General features: G+C 43.9%; 1 protein-coding gene across 27 annotated transcripts in view; it reads right to left on the reverse strand.

Moving 5' to 3' along the window:
* The window catches only part of USP34 (ubiquitin specific peptidase 34), a 280,867-nt gene that overhangs the window by 149,526 nt on the left and 114,477 nt on the right, over window positions 1-16,864 (reverse strand). For all 27 annotated transcript variants that reach the window (XR_010599944.1, XM_042857217.2, XM_065589647.1 and 24 more), the window contains 7 exons: window positions 14,290-14,389; window positions 13,942-14,101; window positions 12,388-12,514; window positions 12,143-12,290; window positions 3,970-4,070; window positions 2,636-2,845; window positions 1,847-1,972 (listed from right to left, as the gene is read on the reverse strand). Coding sequence is in view for 26 of the 27 variants with exons in the window: in XM_042857217.2 (XP_042713151.2) it covers window positions 1,847-1,972; window positions 2,636-2,845; window positions 3,970-4,070; window positions 12,143-12,290; window positions 12,388-12,514; window positions 13,942-14,101; window positions 14,290-14,389 (972 nt within the window). In the remaining variant the exon portion in view is untranslated. The remainder of the gene's footprint in view (window positions 1-1,846; window positions 1,973-2,635; window positions 2,846-3,969; window positions 4,071-12,142; window positions 12,291-12,387; window positions 12,515-13,941; window positions 14,102-14,289; window positions 14,390-16,864) is intronic.

Genomic DNA, 16,864 nt, shown 5'->3' on the forward strand with positions numbered 1-16,864 from the left:
TCAAGATAATTATCCCAATAACATTTACCAAAAAAAAAGTATAACTGAAATTGAACCACATATTACCCAACATCCTCCTGGTTATAGCAATATATAAAATTCTAAATTCTCTCCCATTCAAAATTATTACCAAAATAAAACACACTTCAATTAATGCAAGTTTCAAATTTAACCAAATCTAAGCACACCCAGAACAGTGGGCTGTTGCCAAGGCCGGCTCTAGGATTTTTGCCGCCCAAAGGAAAAACAATTTTGGCCGCCCCCCCCCTTATTTAATTACCCCACCCCCGGCCCCGCCTCAACTCCGCCCCTTCCCCAAATCCCCAGCCCTGCCTCCTCCCCTCCAGGCTCTCAAGCCTAGGGAGGGAGGGGGAGAAGTGGCGCCGTGCCGCGGCCACTCGGAGTCTCCCCCCCTCCCAGGTTTGAGAGCCTGGGAGGGAGGGGAAGACTCCGAGTGGCCGCGGCGCAGGTGCTGCTTCTCCCCCTCCTTCCCAGGCTCTCAAGTCTGGGAGGGAGGGGGAGCAGCAGCACGCGAAACAGCTGTTTCGCACGCCGCGGCCGCTCGGGATCTCCCCTCCCTCCCAGGTTTGAGAGCCTGGGAGGGAGGGGAAGACTCCGAGTGGCCGCGGCGCGGGCGCCACTTCTCCCCCTCCCTCCCAGGCTCTCAAGTCTGGGAGGAAGGGGGAGCAGCGGCACGCAAAACAGCCACTCGGGATCTCCCCCTCCCTCCCAGGTTTGAGAGCCTGGGAGGGAGGGGGAGACTCCGAGTGGCCGCGTCGCGGGTGGCGCTTCTCCCCCTCCCTCCCAGGCGCCCAAGCCTGGGAGGGAGGGGGAGCAGCGGCGCACGAAACGTCTGCTCGGGATCTCCCCCTCCCTCCCAGGTTTGAGAGCCTGGGAGGGAGGGGGAGACCCCGAGCCGCCGCGGCGCGCGAAACAGCTGATTCGCGCGCCGCTGCTCCCCCTCCCTGCCAGGTTTGAGAGCCTGGGAGGGAGGGCGAGTAGCTGCGCGCGAATCAGCTGTTTCGCGCGCCGTGGCAGCAGCAGTGGCGGCCGGGGCACATTTTTAGGGGCGGCATTCTGGCGCCGGCCATGCCGCCCCAAGCACCAGCTTGTTTTGCTGGTGCCTAGAGCCGGCCCTGGTTGTTGCTATTGTATTTTATAATTATGAAAGGTGGAATGAGGGATTTAAAACAAGGCATACTAAAAGGCAAATAATAACATAAGATTCAGTTTTAAAGCCACATAAAATCTGTAGGTTAGAGTTCAAGAATATTGCTTTAGGATCAAGTATATCTAAGGATATTTACTTCTAAAATGAAACCCAAAGAAGACTTGAAAATAAGAAATAAATTGCTTCAACTTGCTTTGTACAACTGAAGATGTATGAGATTTAATTTCAACATGACCCAGTAAAGTCACTAGAGATAACATTCACTAATCATTTTACTTATTTAATTCTTGTTTACAAAAATAAAACCCGTTACCTTAAAAGACACAAATCAGGAAACTAAATTAGAAAAGCTACAGGCTTCTTTTGATTTTTATTTCAACAAAGTAAGAGAAGAATAGCTGAAAATGGTCCCCCCTTTTTTTTTATTTTCTCACTATACCCAAGACAAAGCCAGAGAATATATACATCTCTATGAGCTGTCCTGATGTATTATTATTGAAACTGTTCTGTCTTTTATTCAAGACAATGTCCCCCTTGCAGAAATCAGTTATTTTTTACTTAACTCTGTTGGATCAATCATTATTCAATTTTGGATAAATTGTAAAAATTTCACTGTAAAAAGTGTAACTGAATTACAGATTTTATATATATTTAAAACAAACACTGTTGGCTGACCTGTTCATCTGAAATATTTTGGAATGCCTGTAACATGTTAGGACATGTAGGTAGAAGCATTAACAGTTCCCAGACACGCCTGGACAGGTTTTCTGCATGAAGGTGGAGTTCTTCACATCTTGCACTCTAACACAGACAAAAAAATCTATTACTATTAATAGTTTCTTAAGAAAAGTAACCTCATTGACATTTTAGGGTTTGAAGTTTATTTATTTATTTATATTTTAAACAAAAGCAATTCATTCTCAAATTAAAGTTTGTTAAATAAATCTATAAATACAGCATGATAGTTTAGGTCTCACGGAAACAGAAGGAAATTAAGTTACTTTATACACTGCACTATAAAGACATGCAAAAGATTCAGTGTAAATAAATCCTGGATTTAAATACACAACTACTGATTCTGATAAATTCCCAGTGTAAATCCCATTGGTTTATATGGAGTTATACGAGAGATGAATATGAGTCACTGAGTTTTACAATATACCTTTAAAAATATTTTTTTCAAGCCAAATCCCCTTACTAATCACCATACATGTTTTCAATAGTATATATCCTTTCCAGAGCAACAAATTTTTTAGAGTAACTAGTAAATAATATCATACCATTTTGATTATAAAAAGCTTATATAGTTACATCTATAGATATGATGAAATTAAATATACAGATAGAAATATTAGATGTATCTGATGTTTGGATATCATGGTGAGGGGCCATCAGAAGTAGACAGATTGGACAGAAATTAAACTAGACATATTCAGTCATCTTAATCAAAGATCGCTAAATTACCTCACTATCTTCCATAGCCATTTCACCAGAAGGAGGTTTAAAAGATGCAAGCATCTCTAACAAATCAAAAAGGGTGGTAAGATGAGGTTCTTGCAAAAGTAAAAGCATTGGAATGTTGTCCTTCTGAGGAGGAGGTAGGCAAGATGCTGGAAGCTGAACACCTTCACCTTTTCGCTCCCTCCGTGGTGCACCCAAGGATACAAACACCATCTAGAAACAAGGGGGGGAGGAGGACATAGAGATTATTTTAACAACACAACTACAATGACCATTTTTAAAACCAGAGACAGCTTATAAATAAGAATAGACTTAAGAACATGGTTTTGGAAGATACATTAGTATCTTCACTGTTGATCCTTTAACTATGTTTCAACAGAATGTCACAATTCAAAAATGACATACATTGGGCAGCACTGGAGATTACTTTGATTTCGCCTGACATGGTAAGTATGAGAAGTGGCAGCAGCAGAGTGATTAATTAAGAAGTAATTAATTCAAACGTGTGCTAAATTTAGGTGGTCAGATCCTCTAAAGTTGTCTTTTTCTTTGGCAGGGAGGAGTGACGAAGGGAGGGGTTGTGCAAGGTCAGGTCCTCCAATCTGCAGTGGTTGTAAGGTTAATCCTCCTTCCTGCAAAGTAGACATTCCTATCTTTCTTAGGCATTGGGCCTGGATTCACACTCTATGGAAGCTTGCTCATGTCCTGGGCAGTAGGCTGATCTGGGCTGCAAGCCTTGATAGGCCTTAGAATAAATAAAGATGTGATAGGGATTCTAGACTTTTATGAGTTCATTTACAGGATGCTATGGATTTGGGCATCAAAAGGGAGAAAGAAGGCTCTTGACAGCTTCAATGGCTCTCTTTTCCCTGCTCTCATGACAAAATGCTTTGAGATGCTATCCTGTTCATAAAAATCAAACAGTTGTGACCATTTGGCCAAAATCTTGATGTCTGATGTTGTTTTCACCAGCCCCTGCTTTTTTCTACAAAAAATAAATGGTTCCAAATTTTACTTTGATCCTTCAGCATGTACTACTTCACATCTACTAATAGACCCAGAATGTGGCTTTTTAAACCAGGACTACTTTTTACAACAGTAAGGCAATAGAGCAATAGAATGTAAATGTATGTTAATAGGAACTAACTGTAATTTTATTTTGGGTGTAAAGGGGATGTATGCTATACAGCAGAAAACAATACAATGGTTTTAGGAAACAGATATTGCCAAAGAGAATTTTACATTTTACCACCTAATACATTTACTGGTCATCACATGACAAAAGCAGCATACCAAATGATCTTTTTATATTTGTCTTATTTTTACACTGATAATACCTGCATATCCTTAAAGCCCAATTCATGAAGTGTTTTTTCATCATAATCAGTTGTTAGTTCGTGCCCAGATGAAATCATTCTCACAGGTCCCATGAGACCACCTACAATAAAGCACAACATAGTGAATTTCTAGAATTTCATTGGCAATTTAAAAAGCATAATCTTTACAAGTAAAATTAATATTAACATTGATACTGCATCTGCTGAAATTTTTTTCAAAAAGTAGCTTCCTGGTAACCTCTCAGGGCCTGACCCAAAGGCCCATGAAGTCAATGGGAATCTTTCCACTGACTTCACTGACCTCTGAATCAGGTCCTTAATTACTTCCTTAGCAATATGATTCAATTATATCTTGTAATAAAAAAGGCAAAGGGAAAAAATCTGTCTTATTGGAAGGGAAGAGAAATAATAGATAAATTCACCTTGAAAGAACTTTCATTAAGTTCTTCCAGAGCTGGAAAATTGTTCTATAAGCATTTATTTTAAATACTGATAGTTTTACTAAGTGTGAATGCCATAGAAATTTTCTTCTAATTGCCCCTAAAGTGTGTACCATTAAATTACTATAAAGCACTATAAATGAAGGATCCAGGTCTGAAGGATCCAAAAAGGTTCACATCTATCTGCTGTTAAGACTGGAAGGAACGCAGGTGGCAGAGAGAACCATTCCTCCCCTTTTGTAGCCTTGTTTTGGTATGCGTGGGAACACAGAATGGGCACATGAGTGCTCTAACACATGCTGCTATAAGAAGAAGGTTTCACTTTCCAAGCTGCATTGGTCAGTGCAGCCCCTGACTGGGAACATAGTGAGGCCACCTGCAGGAAAACCAGCAAACAGTGTAACCAAGCTTAGAGCCGATCTACTGCCGACTTTCCACAATGAATAGTTTGTCTCACTCTGTTATATGCTGCTTAACATATATTTTGTTCATAATTTCTTCTTCAACCTCTCTAGTAAAATTTACTTATAATTATGACAATGTGAATTGGAGATGACATCTGCTAAGGCAGATAGTCATTGTTTGTGAATATCAGAAAGAATCTGACTTCTGACCTTATAGCAGGCAGAAGCTGGAGTGAAATAACGGCTTAGGCTCTGTCAAAAGCAAAGACCCTGCCAGTAGAATCACCACCTAAACAGTGATGAAATGGGGCTGGCAAAGGTCACAGAGTACTGAAAGTACCAAATGGTGCGGCAAGGCGCCAGTCACAGTCATAAATAGAGAAAATTAAAAAGAAAGCAAAAGTGAAGAGGAGGTTACTTACCTGTAACAGGAGGTTCTTTGAGATGCGTGGTCCCTATCTATATTCTACTGAGAGTTATGTGCATATGCCATGCACCTGGAGCGGGAGCTTCTCAAAGTGGTAGCGTCCATCGGTCCACACATGCATCCTGGTACCACTTCATGGTTTCACCAGAGGCAATAACGGGCATGGCGGACCGACCACGCCTTCAGTTTGTCTCCACAACTAATCTACCAAATCCACAGCAAAGGTGAAGGAAGATGGGATTGGAATACAGGTAAGTAGCCACCTCCTCTTTGAGTGTATTCCACGAAGGATGATTAACAAGCAGTACCTAGACAGGAGGAGGGTGCGAGGAAGATGACGGAACTGTGGAACGGAGGACCGATGTACCAAACAAGGCAACCATCGCAGAGTCTTGCACCAGGGCATAGTGAGAAAAAACGGCGTGTACTGAACTGCATGTGGCTGGCTTATATATGTCCATAAGGGGCTCATCATGGACCAGGGCCATAGTTGATGCTTATGCTCTCATGGAATGGGCCCATATCCCACCTGATAGGGACTGCCATGACAAGTGATTACAGAGCATAATGCACTGTGGAGTCCGCTCCGAGATTCGCTGGGTGAAGGCGGCCTGCCCCTGAATTCTCTCTGCTATGGAAACAAATAGTTTAGGAGACTTTCAGAATGGTCTTGTCCTTTGTACGTAAAGGGCCAGGGCCCTATGTATATCGAGGGAGTGAAGCTGCTGTTCCTCCTTTGAGGTGTGCAGTTTGGGAAGGAAGGTGGGCAAATGTATGGGTTGGTCGAGGTGGAAGCAGAAAACCACTTTCAGTAGAAATATGGGATGTAAGTGCATTGAGACTTTGTCCTTATGGAAGATAGTAAAAGGAGGATTTGCAATCATGGCCCCAGTTCACCAATCCTTCCTGCAGAGGTAATAGCGACCTTCATGGAAAGAAGAGGAAGGGAGCAAGAGGCCAGAGTTTCAAAGGGCAAGTTCATCAATGGCATAAGGACTAGGCTGAGGTCCCACTGAAGAACAATAGGCTGAACAGGAGGGTATTTGCATACAAGGCCCTTCCAGAATCAGACAGTCAAAGGGTGAGTGAAAACCGAATGCCCCTCCACAGGAGGATGGAAAGCACTGATAGCCAATTCGTGCACTTTGATGGAGCTGAGAGCGAGCCCTGAGGCCATCAGGGACAGTAAATAGTCTAAGACCATCAGGATGCCCACAACCTCAGAAGCAAGACCTTTTTGCTGGGCCCAGGAAGTGAAACATATCCATTTGGCTTGGTAGGATTATCTCATGGAGTCCTTCCTGCTACTCGAGAGGACATTTCCCACTGCCAACGAACATTACCGTGCCAGTGGAGGTGTCCATCCAAAAACCAAGCCCCCAAATGAAGTGTCCATGGATCAGGGTGCCTGAACCTGCCATTGTGTTATGTGAGCAATTCTGGGAACGTCGGAAGCGAGAGTGGAGGATGGTTTGACATGCAGAGAAGAGTTGGAAGCCAGAACTGGCAAGGCCAGAATAGGGCAATCGGGATGGCCGTCACTCTCTCCCGTTAGAATTTGTGAAGTACATAGGGCAGGAGCGGTTGGGGAGGGAAGGCATAAATGATTCGATCTGACCAGTCAACAACCATGGCGTTGCCCTGTGAATTGTCACCGAGCCCTCCCCTGGAACAGTACTTGATTATTCCTGGGGGAATTCTGCATCACTGTGCGTGCACAGAATTCATGTTCCCCGCAGATTTCTTTGTTTCCCCACAGAAAAATGGCTTCTGATGGGAAAGCAAAGGGAAGCTGCAAGAGCAGTCACGTGCCCCTCCCTGGAAGCACAGGCAAGTTGGTTTGGGCGCCCGGAGCAGCTGGCAGAAACGTAAAATCACTGCCAGGGGGTGGAGAGGAGATGGGCAGTCGTGTGTGTGAAAGTAACACTTGGTCCCTCTTGCTCGCTATTGTGGCACACTCGGCGTGGATGGTCAGGGCTTTGGGGTGTTTCTGAGGAAGTAGGAATGGGGCAGGCTCTGTCCCCTCAGGCAGAACAGAATGTATACTCCTGGGGGAATTCTGCACCCCTGCGCAATACAGAATTTTGCAGAAATTATCATGCGTGCAGAATTTTCTTTCCCCCACAGAAATGTGCTGCCCTGTTGCTAGCTGCCAATAGGGGCCACTGGACCCAGCAAAGCGCAATTCCCACATAGAAGACATTGCTGGGGGGACGGAGAGGGAGCTAGAGAGGTCCTGGCAGCCGTTGTCCCCAGCATGCCCTAACGGAAGGAGAGGGTGGCGTGCAGGAAACTCCATACAAGCCTGTTACCAAGCATCAGGCTGTTTCTTCCTCTGGATCCCTGGGCTCGGGGTTGGGGGGAGGGAGAGAGAAACAGTAACTGGGCTGCCACAGGGGTTTCTTTAACTCTGCTCCTGGGGGAATTTTCATGTGTGTGTCTGTATTGTTACAGACATACTTGCTGACAGGTATTTTGAATTAAATTACCAAAATAATTGAAACTGGTATGATTATGTAGTGTTATTTTGACAAATAAAATTTGCAGAATTTTGCAGAATTTTAAAATATTGTGTGCAGAATTTTAATTTTTTTGGCACAGAATGCCACCAGGAGTAACTGGATGCACTTGCTGTTGCCATGAGAGGAAAAGAGATCACTGACTAGGGTCCCCAACAACCAGAAATGTCCGTGATTACCATGTCACCCAACTCCCATTCATAGTCAGTCATGAAATTCCTGCTGAGTGCATCGGCAATCACATTCTGACTCCCTGGGAGACAGATCACCGACAATAGAATATGGTGTGCATCGCACCACTTCCAGAGATGTACCACTTCCACGCACAGTGCTGGGGACCTTGTCCCTCCTTGCTTGTTTATGTAATAAACCACAGTGGCGATGTCTGACATAAGAACATGACAAGAGTGGATGGGCAGTAAAAATGCATGGCATGCCCTGCGTACCACCCTAAGTTCCAGAGTGTTGATGTGCATCCGGGGTTCCCGAGTGTTCCAAGTTCCTTGTGTCATGTGATCTACCATGTGAGCACCCCAGCCGTCAAGTGACACATATCCTTTATATTCGTCACGCTTGGAGAGGACGGGAGAAAGGGCATTCTGGAGCAAACGTGGAGTGGATCTGTCCACCATTGAAGGGAAAAGATGACTTCTTGTGGAATGGTAAGCATGTCCATGGACAGATGCATAGGGGAGCAGCCATAGTTGTAGACAGCAGAAGCCATGAATCGAGTGAAGGCTTTGACATATGTACACATTGCCATGTTACCCAGGAGGGGGACATAAGTTCTGGCTGAGACCGAGGGGTTGGATGTCACTGAAGTGATCAGGTCCAGTAGTGTCTGGAACCTGTCCTTCAGCAGATTAGCATATGTGGAGGTTGATGGGTACGCCAATGAACTCCAGGGACTGCGTAGGGTGCAAAGTCAATTTTTCAACTTTCACACTCACTCCTAGAGAGCAGAGAAGTAGAAGGAGCTGGGAAATCGATTCTTGAGCTACCATTTTGGACCATGCTGCCAGCAGCCAGGCGTCCAGGTAGGGGAGTATTCCCTGCTGTCGAAGGTGAGCTTCTATCACGGAAACCTATGTAAAGATTGTTGGAGCAGTGGTAAGTCCGAATGGGAGAACCCTGTATGGGAAGTGCCGAGGACCCACCGTGAACCTCGGGAACTATCTGTGGGTCATGTGGATGTCGACGTGGAAGCAGGAGTCTTGCATATCAAGAGCCGTAAGCCACATGCCTTTTTCTAGCAAGGGAATGATGGCCACAAGCGTGACCATGCAGAACTTTGGCTTGCGAATGGAACAGTTGAGGCATCAGAGATCCATAATTGGTCTCCATCCTCCCTTCTTCTTGGATACCAGGATATAATTGGAATAGAACCTTGTGCCCTGAAAGTTTGCAGAGACTGGCTCTACTGTTCCTCTCTGCAGTAGGAAGTCCACCTCCATGCCAAGGATACTGTCATGAGAGCAGTCCCTGAGATGGGACCATTCTGGGGGATGTGGAGGAGGTACCATCATAAACTCAATCGTTATAGCTACGTCGAATTACATCCAGAACCCACTTGTCCATTGTTATCATGCTCCATGCTGGCAGAAAATTTGAGATGACCTCTGAAAAGGGTGGCTGGCAAGAGTGTTGGAGTGCAAAGTGACTGACAGCCCCCTAGATGCACTCAGAAATATTGCTTATGAGAAGACAGAGTGTGCTGCATGGAGGATGGCCCTGGTGGACCAGGCAGATGAGACCTTTGTACCTTTGGGTGCTTCTGTGGAGGCTCAAAGGCTCGCTGGTGGTAGAAATGGGGAGCTCTGTAGAGTTGTGTAGACAGCGGGCAATAACATTTTCGTTTGGATGCTGGCTTATAAATGCTTAGCAATCGCAGGGTGGCCAGAGGGCAGCAGATCCAATGTAGGAGAGGGGGCCAACCAAGCAGGTGAGTGGACCAGAGCACGTGGAGACCACATCCCTTCCAGGTCAAATAGTTCATGAGGTCCAGGAACACACTGGTGTCTCCCCAGCGTCAATGGCACTCGATGCACGGATGGAACCGGAGCTGGTAAGGGAACCTGTCTCGGGACCGACTATTCACGAGACATTGGTGAAACCGATGCAGGAGGAGTATGGTGCCCAGGAACCTGGACCAGCACATCCATCAAGCAATGCTGCTTCTTGTCGCTCTTGTGGGCCCTGGAACACACCGCTCCTCCATGGCTGGAACTCATGGACGATGCAGCATCTTTATTGGATATGGAGGAAGACTTACTGCCATGCTTCTGTGACTCATGGCTAGGCCCCAGTGCAGGATCCATAGCACTGGTACCAGCTGAACCGGACTGGGACTCTGCAGTAGGAGGCGCAGGAGTACAGGGAGGGTTCCCTGGCCAGGATCCAACTGCAGCCCCATGGCTACCTCGATGAGGTGCTTCTTAAGGTGGAGGGAAGGAGAGGCAAATCCTGCACCTAGATGCAACGTAGGCTTCCCCCAAGCAGTACAGACAGCATTGGTGCTGATCGAAAATGAGCGAGGGCAGGAAGTACAGCATAATCCAGTACATAGACATAGGTGCTGGGCAAGGGGCAAGGGGTGGCAGGAAACCACCAAAGCAGAGTCCCAAAGTCCTTAATCCTAAGAAACTACTACAAACACAAACTACCACAAAAACTAAGAAATTCTGACTCTGTACAAGAATAAAAACAGTTTTTCTGTAAAGATTGGAAAGTGCATCACCAAGGGTGAGAGAACAGCAGAAGCTCCAACTCTGAACATGCAGCGCTGAGCAGGGACTGAAAGCGAAGTTAGTCTGCCTTTCCCTTTATCGCCTCGGGTGAAACCATGAGGTGATACAAGGATGCATGCGCAGACCGACGGACACTACTACTTTGAAAAGCTCCAGCTCCATGGCCATGGCACTTGAGCATTACCGCCAGTGGAATACAATAGAGCCCATCATTCAAAGAATAAAAGATATGCACACACATGTGAAAGTTAAAGTACTAGGGTCAACTCCTGAAATACTTGCTCAGTTTTTACTCAATTGCTAAAACTCCCCAGTGAAAGTACTGAGTCAAAAAAACTACTTAAGGATGTCAGGATTTGGCCCGATAAGCAGGAGGATAGTGAAAACGTTTACATTTTCTGTCACCATGAATGAGGATGCTTTTAATTTTGCTGAAACTTGAACTGTTGAACACAACTTGAATTTCCACCTTAATCAGAATGACAGAGCAACCATTTCAGAGTTTCCTAATAAACAGGGGCTGGTTTTAGTAGCAGCTTTACAATACCATTTAAACAGACATGGCTAAAATAATCAAATTTTTTTAACATCAGGAATAAGTAAGGGGAAAAAAGGATTAAAATATTCCTATTTAATGAGAAAATGGTATCATCAACTGCATCACACAAGTCCAAATCCTGTCCTCAAGTAAACATTTGTGTAACAAGTACAATTATTAATATTTATTAGTTGGAGCCCCAGTGACGGACCAGGACCCCATTGTGTTAGATGCTGTACAAACACAAACCAAACAAACAGTCCTTGCCACAAAGAGCTCATGTCTAAGTACAAAACAAGAGACACCAGATGGATACAGACTGGGACTGCAAGGAAATAATTAGACAATATTGGTCTGCACAGTAGGCTATGGTCTCAGCACACCAGCAGCCTAAACAATGTCAAATTTTTGTAGGCATCCTGGAAAAGGAGAGCTTTACGGAGAGCTTTGAAGGAGGATAATAAGGAAGAGCAGAATAAACGATCAATTTGGCAACAGGATGTTCAGTAATAAATTAACTATTTTAACATAGTTGCAAAAAGACTGAAAGATGCAGTAAAAGTACTCATACTTGAATGGCAGCTAAATACATATTTGTGAGCCCAACATACATTCTGAGTCCTAATTATTTACATATACAGAGCCATAAATATACATGGCACAAAATGTAAGATGGGTCTCGACCCAGAGGAGTTTACTAACTAAATAAGACAGAATAAAATGAATAAAAACAATAATGGCAATGGGGAAAGGAGAGGATAATGGGGGAAGGAAGGAAAGAATGAAAAGTTACAAGTAATAAAAATCATGTGATTTGAAAAACCATGTGTAAGTAGTGCATATCCCTTATTACTTCTGAATTTTCTCTCTCTACTTTAAAAGAAATGGTAACATTTGCAAAGCACTGTTTAATAATTAAGTGTGACAGGCTGATGCTAGTTATGAAATAAATGGAGCACATGGAATAAAACCAACAGTGATACGTGCTATTTTTCCCCAGATACCCTAATCTACTGTCAAATAAACATCATCTTTCAACCTCTCTGCATGATCAGTGAGCCAAGCGCAAACTAAGGCTAAGAGTATTGTATAACTTACCAGGGAAATCTCCTTTCCGGCTGCTTTGGCCAAACTCTTGAAGCTGAGCTTGCTGGTTTATCTGCTCTTTCTGCAAATTTTCATACCAATGGGTAACCTCAGCCCTTAGATCTGCCACTTGATCACTAGGATACATTTCTATAGTCATCTGAAACATAATGCGCACATTTTTTCAGAATGAACAATGAACGTTATGAAACATAATGATCTTGGAATAAAATCCAATTGGAAAACCAAAGTTCTACCTTGTCAGGAAGTCCAGCTGGCTGACATACAATTCTTAGTGGTAATGACTGTTTATCACTAAGTGCCTTTAAGTGACTGCTGATACCAGTGCCTTCAATCTGCCACTGTCTCAGATGATACGCAAACCTTAAGAAGCATATAAAAATCACATAAAAACACTACATGTTTTTGTTAACATCTGTTTAACTCAAAAGCCTGACAAACAGTAGGAAGACAAGAAGGCTGAGAAAGGTCCCAACCCCACTTCTCTGGTCTTGCAGAGATTCCAACACAAAAAGAAAAGACAAGACTTTGTATTCCTGATATTGCTTAAGTTTAAAAAAACAAAAACAAAAAAAGCACTTTCCACCTTTTTTTAAACATCATGAATAGGGCCCTACCAAATTCACAGCTGTGAAAAATGCGTCACGGACCATGAAACCTGGTCTCTCCCCGTGAAATGTGGTCTTTTGTGTACTTTTACCTTATACTATACAGATTTCACGCGGGAGATCAGCATTTCCAAAACTGGGGGTCCTGACCCAAAAAGGGGAGGTGGGAGAGTCGCAAGCTTTTGGGGGGGGGGGGGGGGGTCACAGTATTGCCACCCGTACTTCTGTGCTGCCTTCAGAGCTGGGTGGCCGGACAGTGGCAGTTGCTAGCCAAGCACCCAGCTCTGAAGGCAGTGCCGCCGCCAGCAGCACCGCAGCCAGCAGCACCATGGCATGGTATGGTATTGCCACCCTTACTTCTGCGCTGCTTCAGAGCTGGGTGGCCGAACAGTAGCAGTTGCTGGGCCAAGGGCCCAGCTCTGAAGGCAGCAGCGCAAAACTAAGGGTGGCAATACCATTCCATGCCATCCTTACTTCTGTGCTGCTACTGGTGGTGGCACTGCCATCAGAGCTGGGCTCTCAGCCAGCAGCCACCGCTCTCCGGCAGCCCAGCTCTGAAGGCAGCGCTGCCGTCAGCAGCAAGCGCAGAAGTAAGGGTGGCAATACCATACCATGACATCCTTACTTCTGTGCTGCTGGTGGTTGTGGTAGTGCTACCTTCAGAGTGGGGCTCTCAGGCAGCAGCCACCACTCTCCGGCAGCCCAGCTGAAGGCAGTGCTGCCATCAGCAGCAGCACAGAAGTAAGGCTGGCAATACTGCAACCCTCCTACAATAACCTTACAACTCTCCCACAACCCTCTTTTGGGTCAGGACCCCTAGTTACAACACTATGAAATTTCAAATTTAAATATCTGAAATCCTGAAATTTAAGATTTTTAAAACCTTATGATATGAAATTAACCAAAATGGACAGTGAATTTGATAGGGCCCTAATCATAAAACAGCAAATGAGGGCAACCATCTTTTTTTTCCTTGCCAAAAACCTTTAACAGACTAAGCCTCACACAAAATATTTGCAAAGTATGTATTATTATCCCCATTTTACACAGAGGAAACCAAATGAAAAATTTACATCTCTGTTTTTCATTATTTCACTCAACTCAAATTTCTATTTGATACAAATGATAGGAAAATAAATGACAATAAATTCCAACTCAAAATATATTGAAGAAATTGTTTACCTTCTCCTAAAAGCTTCAAGGTGTGTCTTTAGCATTAAAAGTCCTCTTTCAATTATGGTGAGACTTGAGTGGGAGTCTTGCTCAAGATTACTGGAAGCGATCATAAGGCTCTCCATACACTTGCTAATAAATTCTTGTTCTTTTTCCAGACCTGTTTTACCTGCAGACAGATATTTAAATAACTATGTGACAAATGTACTGAAAACTGCAAGTTTTAGTATTCAAGATTAAAACAAGATAAACTAATATTCTTTAAAAGATTTTATTTTTAACAAAAAATGACAAAGATTATTTTGTACAATATCCTTGGATTTTAGTACACCAGTGTAAATAAAACTGAGAACTCACCATTAATATAATAAGAATTGATATACTGGATAGCTGCTCGACTGACATCACCAGACTGTGCTCTTAAAGCAATGCCCCAGAATTGGTCCATACCACACAACTGTTAAGACAAATGAAAAATGTATCATGTGATTATTTTCCTAATGGGAACCATCTCTCCCCCAGTCTGACACATTTACACTGCGTCTTTTCCTGTTAGTACTGGAAATACTCCCACAGAATGGTGGGACTTGGCCAAGCCCTGAATGCGTGGGACATGAGCATCTGAAGCAGTATAGGCAAACTCTAGATAGTAAAGATAGGTCTGACTATTGGTTTGGAAAGAAATGCTGCCCTAAGGAACCTCGACAACATTGTGCTATCTATCCAAAAACTTAAGCTCATTCAAGTGATAGTACTATTCAGCAGTCAGACTATCAGAAATGATGGTAGAAGATCTTAAAGCCAAGCCTAAGTCATCCTGAAAGAAATCCATGGAAGCTGGAACGCCTGATTCCTTGGAGTTAATATTTGTATCTTGGCACCCATCAGAGAACTTTGTGTAAACTCCTGAGTAAGCAAAAATGATGCCAGGCCTGCAAAAAGCTCAAAGAAGAATATCCCATGTTGTTTATAGAACTGGCTGCTCAATAGTCAAACTGTTAGTCCCAGTTACTCTGAAGTGGGATGAAGAAGCAAACACTGGAATGGGAGATCCTGGCTTGCTGGAGAGATGGAGTAAAGATCTCTATGAAAGCTACATTAGGTTTGAGTATGACAGCATACTTGGCCACTTTTAACTGACCCCCTTTTTAATCTTCTGGATTTTTCTACTAGCGGAAAGCGGGGGGGAAACAAGGGACACAGAAGACAAATCATCTATTTGTGAGCCATTATAAGACAGTTACCTTTTTCCTAACTGGTGTTCTTCAAGATGTGTTGCTCATGTCCATTCAACTTAGGTGTGTGTGCTTCCCACATGCACCGGTGCCAGAAGTTTTTTCCCTCAGCAGCAGTTGTAGGGGACCAGCTCAAGTGCCCCCTGGAGTGGCACACATATGCTGCGGCATACAAGGTGCTGCCAACTCCCCCGACCCTCAGTTCCTTCTTGTCGGTTTGTAGAATGGATATGAGCAACACATCTCAAAGAACACCAGTTACAGAAAAAGATAACTGTCTTTTCTTCTTTGAGTGCTTGCTCCGGTCCATTCAATTTAGATGACACCCAAGCAGTACCCCTCAGAGGTAGGTAGGAGTTCACGGATGTGTAGACTGCAACACAGCTCTGCCGAACCCAGCGTCATCTTTGGCCTGCTGAGTGATGGCATAGTGGACCGTGAACAGAAAACTATATACACTATAATACAAGAATTAACGAGTTCGTACGAACAGGCCTTTGTGTTTTCACTGGATGTGAACAGATCCACCTGGAGGGCTCCCTAGATATCAGCTGCAACAATTCTTGCTTAAGGACCACTTTCAGTTATGTATCTGCCAGCAGTTTTTTAGTCTGCATTTTTGTACATTGTATCTTATGTTGATCAGACAGATAGAGGCTATGTGATCTTGTGCCCACTTGCTGATTTATGTATGCCACAGTCATTGTGTCATGTGCTTGTTCTCCTTTCTCAAGCGATCCTGGAAACCCTGAAAAATTATCATGACCAATTCTCACCTCTGGGAATTGATGTTCTGGAGCCTTTCTGACAACATTTCCTGTATATCATGGCAGCCCAAGTAAGCTCACCATCCTGCAAGGTTGCCACATCTGAGGTCAGAACTTTGGTGTACAGATTGTGACTAGAGCATGCTACCATCCCATGGTTCTTCTGTTTTCCCGAACTGAGGGATATAATTACTCTAGATGGCATCTTTAATTTGCTCTGCATCTCTCTTTGGGAATGGTTCCAGGACTTTTAAGAGCAATCCCTGAAACTCTCTCATGAACTGTCTTGCCCATGTAGTAAACTTTATGCAAGAGACCTGAAGATCTAGGTGTTACAGGCAAAACAAATGAATGATATTCTAATGCAGGACACCTGATCGGGATCTTCCTGAAACTTTGCTCTGCCAGAAAAACAGACTCTTCTTGTGTCTATTTTGAAGCCAAGGTGGACGGCCCTCTAAGAAGAGAACAAGGAGTTCTTCTTTCCATGTATTATAAACCCAAAAGGCACAGAGGAGTTGCAGAGTTTTCTGTCATGACCCCTTCTGAATCAACATTAGGGAGTATGAAGAGGGAGTAATTAGAATTTAATGACTTGCTAACAGAGCCTTTCCCCATTATTATAAGTCTCCTATTCCTTCACAATGACTTGTTCAAAGGAGGAGTGAAGGTAGATGGAAAATTTTGTCTTGGGTTTGGATGGGAGCTATTTACCCTTGGACTTGGTTCTTTTTTTTCCTGATGAAATCTCGATGGTGGTCACCACCTTTCTCCCCATTTTCTTAAATGCATATGGATTAGAATTTCTTCTAATCTCTGGCATGGTGTTACCATGGTCTGAAGCTGACAATTCTCTTTTTCAGGGGATCAGATAGAACCTAATGGAATAAGATGAGTATCTGAAAGGCTTCTTGGCATTTTTTGTGTTTT

The sequence above is a fragment of the Chrysemys picta genome, chromosome 3 (assembly GCF_011386835.1).
Source record: "Chrysemys picta bellii isolate R12L10 chromosome 3, ASM1138683v2, whole genome shotgun sequence".
Lineage (NCBI taxonomy): Eukaryota > Metazoa > Chordata > Testudines > Emydidae > Chrysemys > Chrysemys picta.